General features: G+C 38.5%; 1 protein-coding gene across 4 annotated transcripts in view; it reads right to left on the reverse strand.

Moving 5' to 3' along the window:
* Window positions 1–23146, reverse strand: part of Kcnip4 (potassium voltage-gated channel interacting protein 4) — a 1056025-nt gene that overhangs the window by 182503 nt on the left and 850376 nt on the right. The window contains exon 1 of one of the 4 annotated variants that reach the window (XM_051165120.1): window positions 15572–16123. The exons of the other annotated variants lie outside the window; for them this stretch is intronic. Coding sequence (XP_051021077.1) covers window positions 15572–15683 — 112 coding nt within the window. The 5' untranslated portion in view covers window positions 15684–16123. Of the gene's footprint in view, window positions 1–15571; window positions 16124–23146 lie in introns of those variants that run through there. 4 annotated transcript variants of the gene reach the window in all.

The raw sequence follows: 23146 nt of genomic DNA on the forward strand, positions 1-23146 counted from the left end.
GCTGCCTCTAATTCTTCAGAGATAAGCAAGAGCATCGTTTTCAGAAGTTTTTTTTTTTTTTTTCTTAAATTGAATGTTTTCAAAAGAGCTGATCCATTTGGGAGGAACACCTCCCTCTATGAAAAAGAAGCCATGCTTAATTACCAACCTCCTGTAATTGACAGGAAGGATGAAAGTAGTCATCCCTGCTTGGTGTCTCTGACATCCAGCAGTTCTTGAAGAGGTATGGTGATTTTCACCAGCATGAAGTACAGCGGCAGCCGAAATCCTACTGCCAGGGGAATGACCACTGGGCACAGATGCTTTATGACAAAGTTGACATGGCTGGCTACAACAAGGGGATTAATTCTTCACAGCTGTGGGATGTCAAGCAAAATTGAAACCCAACCATCATGGTATCTGTTAAAGCCTGTAAGTGCATATAAATCTCTGAATGATGCCCTGGACCAGTTGGAAAGGTCTCCATTAATGCCTGCTGTAGAGAGTTCAGTTAGACACAGTGAGGGTTAGAAATAAGTGATTTTCATGAGAGCTAAGTCCATTATCCAAGAGCAGTTTGGAGGAAGATAGTCATATTGCTGCATAGATGATACAGTTTCCCTTTTGGACCACAGCCAGAAGTGGCCAGAATAAATGACTAGCCTTTGAAATTAACTTTAACAGCATGTCCTTGCTGTTGTGTCCTATTATAGTGTCTAGTCTATAATAATATGTACTTACACAACAGTTACTTGTCATGGTTTCGGAGAGCGACCTGCATGATTCTTCATAGGCAATTTAAAATTTGGTTGCAAAATATGGAAATTGATTCTATAAGGAAAACATTGCTATGGCTTACTAAAAAGTAGGAAAAGTAGATTGCTGAGAGAGGCTGATTATAAAATTTTCTCTCCTACTTTTCTTGTCAAGTTTCACTACCTTAAAAGCTGCCAATCAGTCTAAAAAGTCTAAAATCAAGCTCTCTTTTTCTGCGACTTCACCTAAACTCCATAAATGGAGTCAGTTGTTGTTCTCCTTCATCACATTGATTTTTTTTTTTTTTTTTTTTTTGGTATTTCTGTTTGTACAACCATCGTCCCATACTAAACAGTCTCCTTCCTGGAGCTGATAATGGTTGCTAAGGATGAGTTCCACAAGAAGACTAGCTGTGCTGTGCCTACACGCTGGATCCCTAGACTTGTGATATCAGGAACTAAGTTTAATACCATCCGAGAAATGAGGAAAATGGCATTACTCACCTCACTGAATCACAGCAAGCATTAAATAAGATAATAAATACTTTGAAAATACCAGGCTCAGTGAAGTTGTTTGCCAGTGATGTTTTTAATATCAGCATTAGCTGGCCTTATTCCAAGCATAGATGAAGAGAGAAGCATTAAAGTGACTGACACTAAAAGGTAAGTGCATCCGTAAAGAACGAGCACTTGCAAAGTGCTTATTATTATTATTCTGCATGTTTCTTTACATAATTAGGTTGAAATGAAGAAAATCATTCATGGAACTACGCATTCAGGGACTGATTTTTGAATGTCCCTCATGCCAACTTTAAGTGTCTTCCATACATCTTTACTAACATTCCTAAGGCATTTTATAAAAAGTCAAGTTGACTACCAGCTGTCCTTCCTCTGAGTGCCACCAGGTCTCCCCCTATGAGAATATACAGGGGGAGGTAATCCCCCTCAGGAACAGTCATAGGGGAGGGGAATAATGGGAAAATGGGGGGGGGGGGAGGAATGGGAGGATACAAGGGATGGGATAAACATTGAGATGTAACAAGAATAAATTAATAAAAAAAAAAAATCAAAAAAAAAAAAAGTCAAGTTGAAGCATGTTAACCATCATACTTATGCCATTTGCAACTTTAAACCAGCATCCGGGAAGCTGGTATGGCTGGCCTGGTTAGTGTTAAGTGATTTTTTTTTTTTCAGAAGTGCTTTGACAAAATTTGGCACAGCCAGGAAAGCACTAGAGAATTCCTTCAGTTTGTTATTCTGGCTCTCGATACATGGGTTTAGCTCCTGTTTGCCCCTCATGAGTACCCAGCCTCCAGCCAATGATCCAGAAAAGACTTCCCTTTAACAAAGAATAGCTGCCCCCAGACATGTGTAAGGGGATTTGTCATTAGGAAAGATACTTAGTGGGTGTCGACACTCACTGAAACTCTGACACAAATGTGTTCTTCAAATCTGCTGATACTCAAGACTCAATAAGTATGATGTGGCTAGAAATCCAGCAATGAGTTTTCCCCCAAACAAAGCAGCACAAACCAAAACAAAATAAAATAAAAAAAGACAAACAAACAAACAAAAAACTTTGAATACAGTAAAGTCTGTTAGAAATCAATGGCTTATTACTATAAATGGCAAAAGATTAAGAAGCAGGAAGTTTCTTACAAAGAAGGGACGTTTAGCTTCATATAAGAGAATTACAAAGTTCATCCTGTAACTTTGGATACTTTTGATTCTGCATATGAATCATATACATTAAAGATTTTTTGTACTTTATAAATATACTTTGATATTTGGAGCAACTTGTTTCATGGCCAATGTTTTAAAATATATTTCTATATATTCTGATATTATGAGCTTTTTCTTTTCTATCTGCAATGGTATATAAACTCCTTGAATCAAAAAAACCCACAATATTAAGGAAAAAACTACAATACCAACCTAAAAAGGAAGATGCGCACATTTGTGGAATAATGGCACAATTGGCATAACTGTTATGGTAGAAACAAATAGCTCTTTGATTTGCTTTCAGGTATACTCTTTAAGTGGGAATCCCATACCTGATACTGTGCACTCAGCCAAAAAATGTTGGCTCAGGAATTGATAAGCTGTCGGGTTGCTTTGTTTTATTTTGTTTTTTGTTTTTGTTTCTTTGCTTTGTTTTGTTTTTTGGTTTTCCTAGAACTCATTTGTTCAACCAAGCTGGCCTTGAACCCAGACATTCACCTGTCTCTGCCTCCTGGAGTACTGGAATTAAAAGTGTGCACCAATTCTCTACTCATGTTTAGCTAAATGGACATAGCCCCAAACTGCTTTCTAAATATTTATCTTTATAGTCATAGACATATGCTTCCTTATCCTTAATTAGAAATGCTGCTTTCTCCATAGAAACATGATGAATGCAAAGATCCATGGAAGCTCAAGGTGCTCACGGTTGACTGTTCAGCACTAACCAAGACATTTATGCCAGCCCTCTAAGGCTAGGAGAACACTGTGTATGAGGGACAAGAAAGAATGTAAAAAATGAGTTAAAGGCTCAGAAAAGCTATCTTTGGATAAGACACAGCCATTTTAGCTACATACTCACACCTGCAGTGGTTGCTTGTACATGAAAATGGGCCCATCAATAGTCAGGCATAGACAGGAGAGCTGCTTAAAGGTTCTATCCTTGTTTGCTGAGCTACTGGTAAACAATTCAGATTCTGGGAGAAGGGGCTTCCTGACATTTCCTGTTCTCCAATGAGCTACCAGACTCCAATGAGTAGCTCAAAATCAATGGACAAACAGGTGGTCTTGGTTAAACTTTGCTACATGACACACACACACACACACACACACACACACACACACACACACACACATACACACACACACAAAATCTGGGAAAGGAACCAGTAAGGAGGAAGAAGGAGGGTAGATACGAAAAAGTCGGAAAGTTTATCAAAACATGTTACATATATGTATGAAGTTGGCAAAGAAAAAATCTTAACAAAAATGATTCAAAACTTCAGTCATAGTCATTTAGATATAATTCTTACTAGTAGCCATAATTCATATACTGATTACAGCAAAAAGCTATTGCTCTGATATTTTATTTAAGTGTACTGTAGCTGAAGTTAAGAAAAATATTCTTGTTATAATTAATTCAATCCTCTGTTCTTCATCTTGTAGATAATTTTCCCAGTGTTAAGAAGAAAGAGGAGAAAGTGAAGATGAGTATTTGGTATGTAGACTCCAGGCTATGCATGTTTACTTTCCTCAGGCAACAGAGATATGACGATTCCTACCCTCAAAGTGCTTTGCTGCCTACATGGAAGTAAGCACATTTGATTAATTCGAAACACCAATTTTCTTGCCCTTTGAAAGAAAAAGAGATCTGTCGTGGAGTAATTTGTGATGACAGAGGACAGGATCAAGTGCAATTTATATTAGATCTATTACTATGGTAGAGAAATTTATAAAATAATCACTCATTTGTTTACCTAGAGAGAAAATTTAAACATTGGTTTGTCTTTCTTTCTTTCTTTCTTTTTTGAGGGGGTGGCTTTTTGTTTGGTTTTTGGGTTTCCTATGGGGTTTCTCTGTGCAGTTCTGGCTGTCTTGGAATTCACTCTATAGACCAGTCTGGCCTCAAACTCAGTGATCAGCCTGTCTCTGCCTTCCAAGTGATGGAACTAAAGGGGGGCACCATCACTACATGACAAATATTTATCCATAAGAAAGATAAATAGACAAAAGATATTAAGTCTGTGAGTTTAAATTTAACCCTCTTTATGATACCTATCTTCATTCTTCTTACCATAGTTAGTTACAGAGACAGGTCTTACCTAAATGGAAAAATGGGGAGATGGAAGGATCCAGAGAATTCAGGAGCCCCACAAGATCATCAAGGCTGGTGGATCTGGACCCAGGGGGGCCTGCATAAACTGTTTCCCCAACCAAGGACAATGCATGCAATAAACCTAGGCACTGGACAGCTCTTTCTCCACAGCTGTGTGGAGAGTGGAACTGACTGTGACATGAACTCTAGTGCCCCCTATTTCACCACTTAGTCATGGTGAGGAGGCCTGGTTGGCACACAGAGGAAGGGGACACAGCTATCTGGATGAGACCTGATAGGCTGCAATCATATGGCAGCAAGGAGGTCCTCTTCTGTCAGAGGTCTAGGGGAGGGTAATAGGGGGAAAGAGAGAGGGAGGCAGGGTAGGAACAGGGAAGATACAAGCGAGAGGCTAACAATTGGGATGTAATTCTAAATAAATTATAATATTTTTAAAAAAGAAGTAAAGGAAGGGAAGGATAGCCAGAGTTTCTCAGTCTCTCCCCTAAAGCTCATTTATTCCTGGGGATTTCTTTAGACCACTGGTGGTGTCTCAGAATTCATATTGTGTTGGACACTCCATCAGTGTTTCTATGCAATACATGGCATTTCAGAATTTATATTATGCTGCCTATACCAAGTCTTTCTGTGACTTGTTCTGCAACACAAATGTGTTCCCATAAGAAAATGCCACCACCAATACCATGTGTAATAAAATGAATGAGTTCTCAGAGTGGGAACTAATTAGAGGCCTGCTGCGCTTCAAGGTCTCAGACCATTCATATTCACTGGACACACGTCCCTCCGTTGCTGTCCTGAGCTTAAACTTCTTTAACAAGGGGGCATAACTTCTATGAAAAGTTTACACCACAGTTTAAACTTTCCCTAACAGCCCTGGCATATTCAGGTGCCAAATTTAGGCACCTTGGTGGTACAGTAGGATGAGGACACCCATGTTTTGGAAATTTTTCTTTAACAGTCCTAGAAAGCCATTGACAGGAATAGCTCCTATTAGTGGTGAGTTTGTGCATTTGAAATATATTAGGTAGGAAAGTCATCCCTGTAGCTTACAAAGATTTTTGCAGCAGTAAAATTTCTGGGCTGATTTGGCACTTTTTTCTTGAGTAAATTTCTATAAAATGTTAAGCGGTTTTATCATTGACTTATTTATTGTGGGAGGGATATAAAACTACACTGAGGCTAGATCACTTTGTGAACATTCAACATTAATCTGAAACTTTCCTCAAAGAGAGTGCTAGCTATGTAATTGCTATGATTGTGAAGCAATGAACCTGACTGATTCCCTTTGGGTCTTTTTAGACATTCACAGGAATGGGAAGGAGTTAATCTTCTCTTTTCAGTCAAGTGATGCTTAGAAGCCTGTACTAATTTCGTCTTCAGTGAACCAGTGGTGTCAAGATGCCGAAAGCAGTAAGGACAGATGCATCATTTTAGTATTCCTACAGGTGTGGCTGGCTTCTCATTGTTTTATCATTAACCAATTTCCCTTGTAATTTATTTAAGTCCAGAATCTCATCATCACTTTACATCATCCCTGATAAATTGTTGATATTCTCTCATTTAATCATTAGAGGGTTTCTTCAGTCAGGCCATTCATAACTATAAATTGGCTGAAGTATAAAGTCTTTAACTGTGTGCAATAGGAGGTAGAGCACTGTGCTGATTCTGTAACATCGAGGTCCCTTAGTTCACAGCTTCAGTCATCATTGCTTTATACGAAAAGTCTTTGCATTTTGAGGAATGTTAGAGTAAGGCAGAAAGAAACACCACAACAAAACACTTCAGCTTGTAAGGCTCCAGTTTGATACCAGTTCTCTTATTGAGCAGTGTATAAACTAGGCCAATTACCAGTATCTTTGATCAAATTGCATTGTGTTTGATAATGAGTAGATAAGGCACTTACTGACCTTGAAAGTATGACAAAACAGATCCTAGGATAAGGAAAACACAAATTTTCAAAATTAGCAACATTGGATTATGTTTTTGGCAATTTTTTCATGATGCTTTGTATTTTGTCACCAATAACTGTTTAAAAAGAGGAGGCACTAAGCACTGGTGAGAAAATCTGAGATACAAACTAAGCATTAGTGGGGACTTGCTGTACAACAAGTCGAGGGTGTATATTTCATCTCTAAGTCATGGCTAGGGCTCAGAATTCTCTAAAGAGGTGGGTCTTAAGATGATAAGATCTATGGCTTATGAAAAGGAAACAGGGTGCAGAAGGCTTTAGTGATTCATCTTAGACCCATAGTAAACATGCTAGTGTTGTCTAACCTTAGTGTTGTCCTACCTTTATTTAAGTGCTTTCAAAGATTCACAAGGGACTCTGGGTAAGGCATTAGTTTATCTTAACCTACAAAATGGAGTTTGGATGGGCCTTTGTATGCTTTTGCTTCAAACAATGCATATGATTCCTTATTTTGGGCCTGTCACATTAGTAAGATGTCCCATTCCTTACTTGAGATGAATATAAGCATATTACTGGAGCTTTCATCTTACTGGTATACACCTGAGAAAAGCAACTGCCACGACGAAAGGTTTACTTTGGGTTGTGGCTTAAAAGGTTTCAGTTAATTGTCTACTGTCTCGTTTGTTAAGGGCCTGTGGTAAGGTAGAAGCATGTGGCAAAAAAAAAAAAAAAAAAAAAAAAAAAAAAAAAATGTCATCTCTTAGAAGCCAGGAAGTAGAGATTATTAGAAGAATGGGACCAGGACAAGGAGTAGCCTCCAAGAGCATGCCTCTGGTGTTCTTCCCAAAGACAGACCCAGCCATCACATTTCCATAAACTTTCAGTGATGCAATCTAGACATGAACTCGCCAGTGAACTGATGAGGGATTAGGTCACAGTCCTCCTGATCCAACCACCTCATAATGACACAGTATTTTAAAGTCACCATTTGTCAATAATATTGAGCTTCTCCATGATCATCTTTAGTGCCTATCTTCAAAATATCCTCTAATCAACACTGACAGTATCCTTTAGAGTTGTTTTAATAACGCAGTGAGTTCAAATCACTGAAAATGCTCTATATGCCAATGACACAGGTGAACTTTTGTGATCTCTTTATAAAACAAACACACCTTGTATAAATGTCAACAAAGTTAAAGCAATTTATTTTCTTGTCCCACCAAAAATTATTCTTGTAAGATTCTAACCCAAAAACATACTACTAAATATATAAGCAACATCACATGTGAAGATTTTATTACATAATTTTTCAAATGCTGAAAAAAGCTGTAAAGATAAAATGTTATAAAATATAACAGATATTAAATATTTATGAAGGCTTTATAATCTAATACAGAAATATTGATGTTCTAACATTGAATTTATAGTTATATAAAAATGTATAAGAACTGCAGAATTATTAGATTTACATGATAAACAAAGGATGGTCCTGCTAGTGTAAGCCAAATCTATCCTATTTCTTAATATTGTACCAAATGCCAGATAAGGATTGCTTTTTATATAAGTAACAAAAAAACTTTAAAGAGTTTTTCACGGTGTATGAGGGTTTTGTGGTGCTCTAATTCAAGCATTCACAAAGCTGTTCTCTAGCAGTCATTTGTTTATATAGTCCAAAAATCACCTTTTTTCCCCTGAAGAGTTGTGCTAGGCTACATGACCCACAAAAGCTAATACTTAATATAGACAAATATAGCCATTAAATACTTTGTAATAAAGTTCAATAGACAAAGGACTTCACTAAACTTGGAGGTCTTGTTAGATGTTCAGAGGGTCAGGTCTTTCAGTTCCATTGACTTACTCAATGGTTGTTAGATTGTGGTCCTTGGACAAATGATACCAATGAAGAAACCGCCAGTAATGCAAGGACTCAGAACCAACCATGCCCTCTCTGAAACTGAAACACAAAGTACAACATGGGAATCTGTGATTTCATAGCCTGTCTCATAAGTGCTGAGATGTCTGAAGACTGAGAGCCACCGGCCTAGTCGCTGGGATGTAAGCAAGTCATATTATTTAACATAGTTAGAAGAGAGGTGCTCATGGGCTCCTGCTCATGGATGAGATACAGGGCTCGGTATTTCACTTACAGTTTTGAGTTTTCTACATCTTAGAGACAAGGCAAGGTCATGCCATTTTTAAGAAATATGATAGATATGGATTTACATTCAGAATTTTAGATGCACCAAGATAGGAAAGATGTTTTCTTCAAGGTTGCCTAAATACAAATAGGCAAAACACTGATTGTTTTGTGGTTCTTCTTGCTGTATGCTGTAGATAGTTTATTGTATATATGTGTAATAATGTAAACATAAAGTGTAAAAAAAGAAAAATAAAAAATAATTTAAAAAGAAAAAAGACTCAGAGAGAGAGAGAGAGAGAGAGAGAGAGAGAGAGAGAGAGAGAGAGAGAGAGAGAGAGAGAAGATCTGGAATTCAATCAGGAAATTTAGTAATTGGCATGGAATTACTGAATTGGGTTTAAAAATCAAACCTATAGACTTTCCTGTCCCACTTTTCTTCTTCTTATCTTTTTCAAATTGGACAAGCAGACCTGGGATCTAGCAGGAGCTAGCCTGGCTCACTAGCGTCTTTGGGCTTCTCATGAGGAATATAGACAGTGCACAGGGTATAAACATCAGAGTCCATTGTTCTATCTCCATAGCTGATCCAAACTAAAATAAGGCCACTCTGAAATCACATCTGAACAGAGGCATACACAAAATCTTTCAATGAGAAAAAGAATGAATATTCTTTAACCCAACAAATGGGCATCTCTTCTTTACTCATTACAGCTTTCACTTTTGTTTCCTTTTCTCTACTTGTAGAAGAGATGAAGATGATTTGTGAGTCACTCTGTCTTCCTAGCAACATACGGTACAAACCAATGTCCTGCTTTCTTAGAGCCATCTTCACAGTTACTCACCATAGATGCCAACACACTGATATTTTCTGATATCTTTACTGAGATGCTCTACATTTCTTGTGTGGTGCACTATTTCCCACTCCAGTGAGCAAGACCTCAAACTAGTTATCCACAGGTATGCTTGTTTGGCTTTTGTGTGTTTTTGTTTGTTTGTTTGTTTGTTTGTTTGTTTGTTTTCTGATGCAGTCTACTGTTGCAAGGGACTGAGTGGTGAAAATTCTCGCTCCATACATTTCCCTTCTCCATACAGTAAAGGCTGCAGCTCTTCTCCAGAGCATGACATCGGGAATGAGTTCTGAAATGAGTAAAATCACAGCCCCAAGGCAAATCAGTCTGAAGCACTGTCAAGACCACACAGACCTGCTTATTGTTTATGCTAATATGACTATCAAAAGAAAGCATAGGACACTGCCTTTTTTAAATAAACATTTATAATTGATATTTCTACCTTTGCCATAAGTTCTCTGCCTGTTAAAGTCTTGGATCTCTTAAGTCTGGAGGTTTCAAATAGCACCACGTTCATTCAAGCACCCCTGCTCCACCCTAAAATCTAGCAGCCAGAAGAGGAAAGGAGGACTCTTGTAATTTTCTAGAAGCTTGCTTTTTTTGAACAGCAAGATATTTTTCCATCTTGCCAAAGTTGTTCATGAGCCATTTGCTGTCTGAGCAATTTGAAAGCTTCTTAAAGACATGAAACTATCCTGCCGTCTTCAATTCCCCTCCACACAATAGGTGGTTCGTGCATATATGTTAAACTGCAGCTATAAATCTAAGATCTTTTCTTGGTTACTGTACTGGATGGGCTGCCCTGCCATCCAGATCAAAGTCCATCTGAGTCAGGCACATGCAGCTCACAGCTAGATATTTCAGCTCAAATTACTTCCTAGGGCCATAGGTTCTAATGTATCGCAGAAATCCACTTGTGCGGAACTTTGCTATGAAATCTCACTATCAGAAAAACAAATGACCAAAAAATATAGTCAGCTAATCAACAGTGTTGAGGTTCACGGACACTAGAAAGTAGCACTGAAGGTCTTGGATTGTACTCCTAGTGCAAATTATATTCAAATTATATTGGGGCAAGTGTGTGTGTGTGTGTATGTGTGTGTGTGTGTGTGTAATAGTGCTGAACACCATGGATGATGAAAACCAAGAAGAAATAAAACTGTGTCTACTCTTCACACATTCTTGTTGTTGTTCCAGGAACCCCATATGGTGCACCAGGTCCCTATGCTTCTACGGTAGGGTAGTGTTATGTCACCCGTTGCCTTATATATAGTACTTGCATAAGCACCTTTCCTGTATGCAAATTCGATACGTTTCTCTTTATCAATAACAAGACAGCTTAAAGGAAACTCTACCTTGTTGAACTCTGAATGTTTCTGAATCTTCTATTTGGATTTAGTTACAGTCTTCATGGAATATCTTGCTTGGGTAGACTAGCCATGAAATATTACATTTTATTGGTTTGTCTACGGGTTTTCATTTTCAACTAAATTATTAAAGAGAGTGGTGATCTTCTATTAATCTTAGTATCCTGGAGTCATACAGAATACATAATGTAGATAACCAAGAAATACTGAACGATACGATTGCTGAGAAACATATGTCCAAATACAAGTCATTAATAAAATTGCCTGAGGGACTAAAGGTGGTTTATTATTGTGATTTTTCTATACTTCATTATAGAAAATTTCTAAACTATTCAGAAAAATTAAAGATCCTGACAGATGTCAGATTCATCTATCAGAATTTTTCAGTTCCTCCCTCCAAGGGACTGTTATATCAAAAAGTATGTGCTGTGTCTTCCACATTTCTTATCTCATAACTAGGATATTTAACAGAAAGTTCCTGAAATGAAAGCAGTGCTGTTTTAGAACAGCTGCAGGCCACAGATATTGTATTAATTGGGACTTCTGCAGAAACTGGAAATTGACAGCTAGCTCTGAGTATTTTGTTTTGAAGGAAATTTTATGGGCTTTTACCTTCTCTCGCATGTGGATTGTTCTGTGTTCTGAACAGACTTTTACCCACTCTCTGAATAATCTATGTGAATTATTGGTTATCCTCTCTAGCTTCTTCCAAATTGAAACATTGGAGTCAAAGGCTCTTAGAAGTTAGAGCATAAATATACCTGGAACCCATGTTCCATCAGCCTCAACTCAATGTGCTATAAGCATTCCTTTCCTGTATCCGTAAAAGCCACTAGTGTCCAGGCTTAAGAATATAGCCTTAGCTCTTTGCCCAAACTAGAATCCTCTTCCCTCAATCTCCAATTTGAGAAATTGTTCTTCCACTTCTAGTTGCTCTGAAATAGTCCTTTAAAAACAACAAACAAATAAACAAAAGACCCCCCAAAACATCCCAATTCCCACCCCAATGCTATCCCCAAGGAACATTGCTTAAGTTTATGCTCAGAATTTGATTTCTTTTATCTTCTCCGGTGATGTTTCTGTTACTTCAATGTGAGGTCTCTCAGGGAGACTTCGATTAAAATTCACTTTCAGCATCTCGTCATTTCAATCTAAACCCTACAGAGGACCATCACCATTCAGCATTCAGAGTACAGTATGATATTGGTAACACACTAAAGTATGAAATTACATCAGTGTGATAGTTTCCATATTTCTTTTTTTTAATGAGTGGTTATGTATGAGGCCTTCAATAATTATATTAATATTTCATTATTCATGCTGTATTATTATTTTATGTATATGAGTGTTGTGTGTGTGTGTGTGTGTGCGCACGCGCACGCACACGTGCCACCTGCATGCCTGGTGTGCCCTTGCCTTGGAGATTAGAAGAACATTTTAGAGATTCAGACAGTTGTGAGCTACTAGGTGGGTGCTGGGAATCAAAACCCAGTTCTCTGAAAGAACAGTTGTTGCTCTATACCATGGAGCCATCTCTTCAATCCTCATTATTTATTTTTAATTTTCTTTACAAAAAAACCTTTGATTGCCAAATACTGCATTTAAATTGACATTTTTAAACTTTATTGAAATTTAAAAGAAACCATTGAAATTGAAAATTTGAAAATTTAAAACAGAGAATAGTTACTGTCAACCCTTGTGTCTATGGCTGACTCTTCCAAATTCATTATATTTTGAGCCCCCCCCTTTTTTTTTTATGTCACAATCTCAGTGAAGTGTTTTGCAATCTACCTTGGCATAGGCATTGCCTGTTTTTTGTTTGTTTGGTTGGTTTTTGAGATAGTTTTCTATGAATCTCTGGCTGTCCTGGAACTTGCTGGCTTGCCATGAACTTGAAGAAATGTGCCTGCATCTGTTTTGTGAGTGCTGATGTTACAGTCATGTGATACCACACCTGGCACTTGTCTGCTTTTAAGTATTTACAGGTACAAAGAATGAATGTGATATCTCATAGCTCTAATTTTAGCTACCACTTTCCTTGATCTCAAACTTGCCTGGTACTTCTTGAAGCCTGGTTTGTTCTATCTCTCCTTAGTGTCATACTCTGAAAAAGTCTATGTGGGAAGCTTCGGCCCTCGCTATCATATCCTTGCTGAGTCTCAGCATCACTGGACTCTGCATGGAATTATCATTCAGTGTCATTTGGTGTAAGTCAATGATGATTAACATTTAATGCAGAATTTAGAAAGATGCCTAGAAGACCATTTGGTTTGTTGTCCTAAACTGTAATGAGGGGCAGGAGTCTTAGCATCCTTGGATCCCATGTTTAGGTTGGAGTCCAAGCCTTCTATGAATCAGTTGGCTATTGCATGATTTTATTTTCCATAGGTATATTTCTCCCTGATGTTTTAATATGCCTTAGGAGCTAATTCAAGACAAGAAAATATCTCCGTGCATGTTTTAATTTATTTTCTTTACGCGTGTTAGAAGAGATCAGTTAAAGAATTGCAGTAAGAAAAGTGTTCTGTAGCATTCAGTAATATTTGACTTGGGTCTTCCTTCTCTTCTCAGATGGTTTGGTTTTTGACAACTCATGTGCCTCTCTGATAACTTTGTTCATTATCTATATAAAGTGAGAACGTTGGATTGGACCAGAATTATTTAAAATGTATTTCAGAAAAAAAGAATCTATTCATACCAAATGAATATGGGTCATATATTATATATGGTGGCATTGTTCATTAGCAAGACTTGTTCATTGAATCCAAATTTATCTCAGATTACTGTACATTGCACACAATATTTATAACCATGTATGTATATCTATACTTATGGGTACATAGAAAGATTCAAGTTGCAGTTTGGTTATAATTTGGACATCCACTTCAAGGCTGCCCTTCAAGTCAACTCAAAATTCATTGACTATTAAGGAGGAGTTTAGGTTTATAATTTTATCAGCATACTTTTGAAACTCAAACTTGAAGAAGTATCATCCCAATATCCAATTTAACTGACTTAACACTGAAAGCTGAGTCATTGCCAGGGGCTGTTAGCTTAAGTTTCAATTGTAAACTTCTCTAGTATGATCACCAATGACAGAAGAACTACTTAATGTCTTACAGTGTTGTGGAAGTTGATATCCTTCAAATATCTCCATGGTGGTTCTCTACTTTGGTACCCAGTTCTAGAGCAAGCCCCTTGATCACAACATACTAACTCTGAGAACACCATTCCCAGAGAACACATACTAATAGGTCCCTAACATTAGGTCAATGTATATTATTCATAGAAATTGAAATTACTCTATTTGTATTTAAATAGTCCACTGAGGCATAATCTCAAGAGAATTAAAAACTGCTGTTTAACATACTGAGAAATTTACTTATGTATTGTTTTTCAACTATGAGTAAATAGAATTCATGTGTAAAATAAGGAACAAACCAACTTTTTGAGTCCTGTTTAACCTCATTTAAAATCACCTTTTCATTATATCTAAGTAGAACTTGTCATATTGATAACAATTTAAAATGTGATTATTGTCTGAGAACATTGGATGTATTCTGGCTTAACAACATTATCACACCTATTTTGTAATTGGGGGGGGGGAACTCTGAAGTTAGAGTATACTTATAAATATTAACATACTATGAGAAATACCATGTGTTCCAGATGTAACTGATGCGTGACGTTAGAGCGATTGTGATAGATGTGAAGAGTTAAACATTTCCATGTCCCTCCTCATATACCATGGCAGAGGTGACTGGTCAGAGCTCAGCAAACATATAGCTGGGAGGAATATGAACAAAGACCCCAGAGTCTGTATCATTTCACTTGAGAAGATAAAACAGAGCTTGTATACAGAGTTTGTATCAGTTGGTTTAACTTATAAACTTCTACAGTATGTTATGCGGTAGATATTTCATATTTATGTGTGTGCACATATAACTATGTATGTATGTATGTATGTATGAACATATGTATGAACATATAAAGACATATGCATGTATGAACATATAAAGGCATATACACATAGATGTATGTTCAAATAGTTAAAAACAAAGTTAATTAGCTTTTTTTTTTTTGAATTGCCATTCTCTCAATAGTAAAATTGATTTTTTGGATAATAAAGGTGAGATTCTCATTAGACAGATAAAATAGCAGAAGTATCAGTGCTGTCCTGTGTTTGGTTCCCTGTTCAGGAGACAAACGATTAAGGTGGCTCACTGAAGAATGTAGGTGAAACATCTGCAAATTAAATATTCAAAGCACATTTTTGCTGAACACCCATTAACTCCATTTTACACCACATTTCATATAATCAACAGCCCAGCTCCACCCCAGCGACTCCTGACTAATGACACACAAACACAACAATCCCCTCACAATTCAAGACTCTTCCAGAGGGAGGGATCACCCATGACCTCAAGGTGTGGTAGCCAAAATGAGTTTGACAACCCAAAGCAAGCACTCACTTAGACACATTTAACCCACAAATCGCCCTAAACCCAAATAACTGGCTTAGAACAGAAAGAGGAGGCTATAAAACCCTTCCCTCCCATTCTCAGGTCTCCAGGTAAACAGAAATGAGCTGCCCAGGTGTTAGGCTGCTGTCTATGTCAAGCATGCATATTTTAAAACTTTTGCTTTGGACATTAGACCTTCGCAACTTCTGCAGCATCTGTATCCAGTTCAGAAGCGGACCTGACCAAGCGCACAGACTGGGAAGCGACCACTTTACCTTCCGAAAAATCAATCAGTCCCAGCAAATGAAGCAGCTTCAGAGATGCACATATAATCACAACAATACCCACTGTTTGCAGTCCTTCCGACTCCCACTCTAGTGTCAGCATCCTCTAAGCTCTGATCTCAGAGCATCCCAGCCTCCGGACCCCTTTGGAGTGGAGGGAGTTAATTAGAGAATCCGAGCAATGTCTGGCTTGGAACAAAGACTTGCAAGGGGGGAAAGTGAGCAGCGGCTCCTCTCAGATGAACAGAGCCAAGCAGGCGGCCCCCCAGGGTGAGGACAGACCTGGGCTAAAGTCCAGCCTTTCATGCTGATGCTTGCATTTGCTTGGAGGGGGGCTCAGTTCAGCCACAGCATCCAGGCTCCAGACCCTGCGCTGCAGCCGCCGGCAGGTGGGTGTTCTGAGTTCAGAGCTGAGGGAGAAACATCTGTTGGAGAACCTAGACTTTGCAGGGTCCGCGGAGAAGAGACACTCCCAAGGAACTTGGCCCGGAGGAGAGCTAGCACACCACCCGCTGATGGTGCCGGTTTGGGCAGGGCTGAGTGAGCTAGTTTGCTGCCTAGGAAGCGCAAGTGTCCCTTTTCTGCTACAGCCGCTGCCTTCGCTTCCCAGAGCTTCCTCTGGGAAAAGGCTCAGCCTGCACTCTGGTTGTATGGGGAGGGGGGGTGGGGGTGGGGGGTTCTAGTGAGTGGTTGGTGCCAAAGTCTCTGTGACTGTTTTATGTTCTCTAGAGAAAAGTACCATAGTGAAGCAACCCAGTGAGTAGGCAGCCAAGATCATCCCAGCCATGCTGCTGCAACTCAGCTTTTCCATGTCTCCAGCTGTTCTGGCCCTTAACACACTAGTGCAAGATCCACTGAATCCTCAGGTTTACAAAGCAACAGAGATGGAGGGCAGGACCACCTGAGGGTCAAAACCAGCCATTGCTTCTCTGTTTCTGTGAGGCAAAGTTTCACAAACTTCCTTCACAGCTAAATATACGGTGTTTGCTAAAATAATAATAATAATAATAATAATTTAAAAAATAAAAAACATTAAAAAAAGGAAGAAAGAAGGAAAAGAAAAGAAAGTCATCTTGTTAAGAGTCTGGCCCAGCATATACAGGGGGAGGAAGTCCCCCTCAGTCACAGTCATAGGGGAGGGGAGCAGTCATAGGGGAGGGGAGTAAGGGGAAAATGGGAGGGAAGGAGGAATGGGAGGATACAAGGGATGGGTAACCATTTAGATGTAATATGAATAAATTAATAAAATATAAAAAAATAAAAAAAGAAAAAGAGGTTCTGTTCATCCAGAACCTGCAAAAAGTGATGAATCTCAAATAAATATTGTCATCTTTAGTTGTTAAAAAAAAAAAAGAGTCTGGCTCAAACTACCTAGGGAGTATGTTTTGACTCAGGGACTCCTGATCCACAGGGACTTCTGGTCTGCACTCACCCCCCAAGGATCCTATCACTATCCTGTCCCAAGCTGCCTGAAGCAAAGAGGCAACTTCGAGGAAATTCCCAAGACTGGGCCATGCCAGGACCACACCGGCTTAGTCACCCAGTTGCTTCTCTTCACTTTGCCAAGTTCCATGCCAGCAATGCTGGTAGCAATGCAAGGAGAATCGAGACAGACATGGTGGACACCTATAGCTCGTCGGGATCATAGGTGCTTCCTGGCCATACATCAGTGTCTAAGCAACTTGTGCTCTCCTTTTGTGTTCTGTGAGCTTCCGTGAGACGCTCACCTTGTTTGAAAACAATGTTCATTCTTGAATTTGGTATACTGCTTCAGTTAAAGCTCTCAATTTAAAGGGAATTGTAGGGAATAAATCTAGCTCTAATTAACAGTCAACACCTACAAGGCATTTATTATGGACTCAACCGTATTGCAAAGTAACAAGAATTAGTTTATTTCCCAGAGCACAGTGAGATAGGTCTTATGAGCATCTTCATTGTACAGACTAAGAAACTGGCGATTACTTGCTTGCCAAGTGTGTGGGCATTATGCCTGGACAGCAATAGGTATCCATCCAGGTACTCCTTAGTGTTTATCCTGCTGTCACTATCAGTGCTAAATGGCACCTTATTAATAAAATGATGACTAAGGCTCATCCTATCTTTTGGGAACATTTTAGTATGAGATGAGGCTTTGGGGGAAGAAGGTGACCAATGATTGCAGTGCCCTATGGACTAGATATTTCTACAAGACACAATAGGAGTAAAGGAGAGTAAGTATGTGTTTGAAGAATGAGTGGTGGTGCAGGGAGCTTTAGAACAGAGGTAAACATTGTTAATGGCAGTGGTTTTCATTGTTAGCTAGGAATAGGATGTCAGACACACTTGAGTCACACACACTTGGACTGCATCCTGGGTCTGCCTTGCTTGGGAACACAACTCCACATGAGGCTCGGTTCTGACAGTTTAAAACAGAAGTGCTACAACTTTCTTGCCTGGCTGCTATGAAAATTAACCTGAAATGTGGGTATCTGAGCACAGTCACTGGTGCCCTCGCTCTGCCTTGGGACTTGGGAATTACTGTAGAATGTAAACTCTTATGAGGCCCCTCAGCCTCTCGTTGGATGAAGTAGCTGTGCCCTTCCACGCTTGTGTTGTCCCTGCCCTAGTCTGGTTCTAGTTCTCAGCCCAGGAGGACTTGCTGGTTGATTACCATAGCCATAGGAATACTTTTCTTTTCCGAGCACTAGGAATAAACTTGAGCCACCATGGCTGCCCCTTATAAGGGTGTATTTAATTTTGGATGAGATGCTCAAAAGAAGTGTCTATTTACCCAACCACCATTCAACCATACATTTTGCTTTTTTTTTTTTTTTTAAGTAAAAACAAAGTGACACTGAGATTAAGTTGTTTTCACCAAGTTACATCAATAAGTAGTAAAACCAGGACTTGAAGGAGATTCATTTGACATATAACAATTGTCAATATTTGGGAGTATTGTTGAGAGTCATTGCTATAAATCTTGTCCCTTCTTAAATCCTATTATTCATATTATTGCTCTGGTCTCAGAGAAGAAATTCATAATTTAAATAGTTGAACAAATTGTCTGAGATCTTCTTGATATCACTTGGAAGGACTTGGATTTAAACACAGATATCATAAGTGTTGGGTCCTACATCTCTCACCCTTCCCCACTCCATTCAGTCTACATCATGGTGAACAGTACTTTATCTGGGGCTCTGATAAAGGATTGTGGAGTAAAAAATATTGGCAAAAACTATTGGGAAAGTGAAAACTTATTTAAAGAGGGTGTGACCACATCAGTGGACCAGCCAAAGAGAGAGAGTATGTAGGCTTTCATTTTTATGATATTGATCCCCTATAATCCTTTAAGCTCTCAAAGGAGATATTAAACGTGAAACTGATTATTTTCTTCTCTTTGGCTGCAGTTTCACTTTGAGATTTTTACCAGTGATAAAACCTGATCAATTTCATTTCTTTGCTACTTCTTAAAATGTTATCTGCTTTTACTTTTACTTTTACTAACCAGCCAGATGTTTACAGCAATGTACTCCACATACACTTTTTAAAAAAAATTTTATTAATTACCCCACATACTCTTAGCTCCATAAATATACAACTGATTGAAGCATGGTAGAAAAAAATGTTTTTACAGACATATTTGCTGTTAATCTGGCCTATTCTGTTGTCTTCAATAATATAAATAAGACTATAATGTACACATAACCTCATTAAGTTCCGAACAATACTTGAAGTGTAGAGGCTGATCACTTTAATATATGCCACTTTGGCACAATGATCATTTTGAGGTGAAGGTAACTAAAATATGGAAGATATCAAAAGCTTTGTCCCTTTCTCCTTCAGTCTAAAGAAGGGATAAACACTTGTATATTCCTCTTCGGCAGGAACCCTCCCTCTACTACACAGCACTCACTGAGCCTATTATTTCCATTATTTTCCACCATGCATTTTACTTTGTGTAATTCACCACCCCTAAAAGAACAAATCCATTTCCCTTTAATGCTTCCTCACAATCTATCACTCTTTGGTTAGAGTGTATGTAATCTTAAAATCTAACCCTTAAAATTATGTCTAACTATCCCATATTTATACGTCTTACAAATGTTAATAAACAACTTGAATTTTACCCTGATAATGTGTCTTGTTATTCTATTTTCAGGTCCAGCTAGTAAATATAGGGGAGATAGAGAAAATGTCTTTTTGTACACACACACACACACACACACCCCTTTAGAAATAATTAATTCTAAAAATACAGATGCTGCAGTTGGAGAGGTGGCCAATTGGTTAAGAACACTTGCTGCTTTTGTGGATGTCCTGGATTCATTTCCAGGAAGCCACATGGCACCTCACAGCTGTCTGTACTTCCATTTCCAAGAGATGCCACACCTTTATCTGGCATCTTTTGGCATCAGCTACACATTTGATACACAAACACATGTGAGGGGAAACACTCAGGCGTATGAAATAAATTAATCTTTAGAAAAAAGTGAAGATGCTTAAGAAGGCAGAATCTACTTCTTAGAGACCTAAGGACTCAAGTAGGTAACAAAATAGCTTTAAATTTCCAATCTCATCTATATCCTGTTTGCTTTAATGCAGGTGAAACTAGGAGGATGCATTAAGAAGTTAAAGTGATATGAGAATCTAAAAGAAATATGTATTCCCTGTTAATTGCATCTAGGGAAGTTAAGTCATCAGTATGTCTAGCATTTTCCAGAAGGTTCCAATGAAGAAAGAAGCTTTACACAGTTTTTATGAGTGAGTTTGAGAGACATAAGGCCTTCCATTGAAGGAGAAAGGGTATTCGGAAACTGTTGATCAAACTGGACCAATGTTAGAAGAAACCTCTTAACATCAGAATCTGAGGGAACAAGCAACGGAACAAAGTCAACATGTGACCTTTTGGGTCACTTCTAATTGGAAGTTTATTTTTAACATAGTAACAGAAACTGTACATCCTCAGGTATTCTCTATTCTACTCAAAGTTACGTCTCTGCCCCCACATATTGCATGCCATTCTCTCATGCAATTACTAGGTTTTTCTGAGGAACTCCTTGAGTGGTCTCCATGGGAATTATCTGGCCAAAGAGGACTCAAGCTACTTCACGTAGCTCAGGGAGCCATCTGAAATGCTGTAAATGTGTACTGATGGACCTTTTAAAATGTGCATATGGATGTCCATTAAAAAACTAACCAACACAACCTTCCGGTCTGGGTGCCGTCTTGAATCCATAAGGCTGATTACATTTTAAGGTAGTGAATTGAGGAGAAACTTCCCTACATCTTAAGAAATTTACAGCAATATTACACAATGTCTTATTATAATAGTTCCTAGGTGTCTTATGATCAGAGCATGTGTATTATGCAATCTTCATAAAAATAAAGTATCTCATTATTATGATGTGCAATTAAAAGTTTTACCAGAAGATACACTTTTGGTGATATACAACTTTCTGGCTTATTCCTCTTTCCCTAATTTCCTTCTTGTGCCTCTTCCATCTATTTCTTCTTAGTTCCCTCCCATTCTCTTTTCCTTTCTGATTAAACCGTATTAGTTCCAGGTTCACTAGTCTCTTCCAGAACATAATTTCTTGTTTCCTCTCATACCTTTTACACATGACCTCTCTATCAAAACTGTCATTTCGCCTAAGGCAGAGATTCTCCAAGATAATAATAATTATCTCTTGATTTGCTCTATAATTAATATATGAATAACCCTGAGCCCCTACTAATTGGCATACAATGAATGTATTCTGTGCATCATACAGATTTCTATGAACTGCCATACTATCCCAGAGCGATAGTAATATTAACACTTATAGATGAAGACTCAAAGATACAAAATTTTAAGCAACTGTTCCAAAATTCTATGCTAGATATGGAAGAATTGGGGCCTGGCCACAGGAGTTCTCGCTTAAGATGCAAGAATCATATATGTGAAAGAATGAGTAGTCTGTGTTAACATTATCTTATTTGTTTTCATTTTTAAATAAATCATGATCCCATTGCACGATAAACAAGTTTTAACATGTCATTGGTCTTCAAAGAGGTAAGATGTGTTCGTAATGCTATCTTGAAGTGTAAATGTTTATTCCTTTCTACAAGCAAGAATAGATAAAAATAAAGAAAAATGATTTACTAATAGGGCTCAACATAAAAAGAGATGGGAGAGAAGCTGATGGGAGCAGAAATGAGAATGTGGAAAGGGCAAAGGGAGACATGAAATAGAAGAAAAAAAGCTAATCCCAGGGCAGGATCTGTGAGCCATTCAAGAACCTAAAAGTGAATGGGGCTTGCCTTGGGCATAAACAACTCACAGATCACTCAGCTGTGATCTAAAACAGGAATAAACAGTTACTACAGAAAATGCAACAGGCAAAAAGTCATTTCTCTTGAATCAGTTCTGCTTGCTTGCTGTACTGGTGGCTGGAGTCTGGTAGCAACAATGCCAAAGAACCGGTTTAGTTCGAGTGTCTCAGCAGCAGCCTCACATGGCCTTTGGAATGGAATAGATGCCTTTACAAACAGAATAGATGGTGGCATCTTGGCATCTTCATAGACACTGTACTAGCCAAGCTGGGTTTAGTCCTACCTTCTAGGCCTGATGTAAGCAGAGGCACATTCCCACTCACAGAGGCCTGGCTGCCTGTTTCACCACGCCCATGCCATCAGCTTTATTTTCTCAGTTCTTGCATGCCTGATGCGCAGAGACTGAAGAGTGTTCTTAACACTGCATTACCTCATCCCTTGCACCAGAGCAGGGCTTCGGGAAATGGAATCCAGCAAGCGTAGCCTGAAATGCGTTCTAAATCTGCAGAGACAGTTAGCAGTGTTTTCCATCATTCTTTGTTTTATAGACTCTGTAAGAACTTCACAGAATGAATATGTTGCAAAGTCCTCAAAATTCTTCTCCCAAAATGTTTCTCAATCTCCTTGTCTTCCTTATGCTCTTTATGAACTTGCTGCCCTCCCTCCCTTTTCTCTACCTTTTCCACTGGTCATCAGCATGCAAGCACGCATGCGGAAAGACTTGGATTTCACTGAAATCGTTGTCCTATTAGGCTGTGTCAGAGTCAGTGAGACACATGAGTCACGTCCCTCTCTCTTAGAACTGAGAGCTGCCCAACTTCTCCAATCATACTCAACAGAGCTAAACAAATGGATGCTTAGGGAAGGTCCACAGAGATGCAGGAAGTGGGTTACAGTCATGGGTCATGGCTCCTATTAGTTCTTTAAGTGTGAGTTCTTTGTGATTACTTGCCAAGACCTGATAGCAAGGAGGCATAGGCATATCTTTTCCTCTCTTCTTGAACTGTGCTTTTTCAATGGGAGTTGAAATGTCTACACAGTAGATATTATAAAACAAGCAGGAAAGAATTGCACACTACAGAAAAGTGAAATTCTAGTGAGAATTTCAGAGAAAGAAGGTATGGTGGTGTCCATGAAAGTCTAACTAATATTATTTGTTTCTGTATTAATGCTTTTGAATACTGACTATTGCAACTGTCTTTAATTCAGAAATACCAATGGATAAATAGCTTCCAGGACCCATTGTGACATCATAGCCAACGAGGCTGGAGCTAT

The sequence above is a fragment of the Acomys russatus genome, chromosome 22 (assembly GCF_903995435.1).
Source record: "Acomys russatus chromosome 22, mAcoRus1.1, whole genome shotgun sequence".
Lineage (NCBI taxonomy): Eukaryota > Metazoa > Chordata > Mammalia > Rodentia > Muridae > Acomys > Acomys russatus.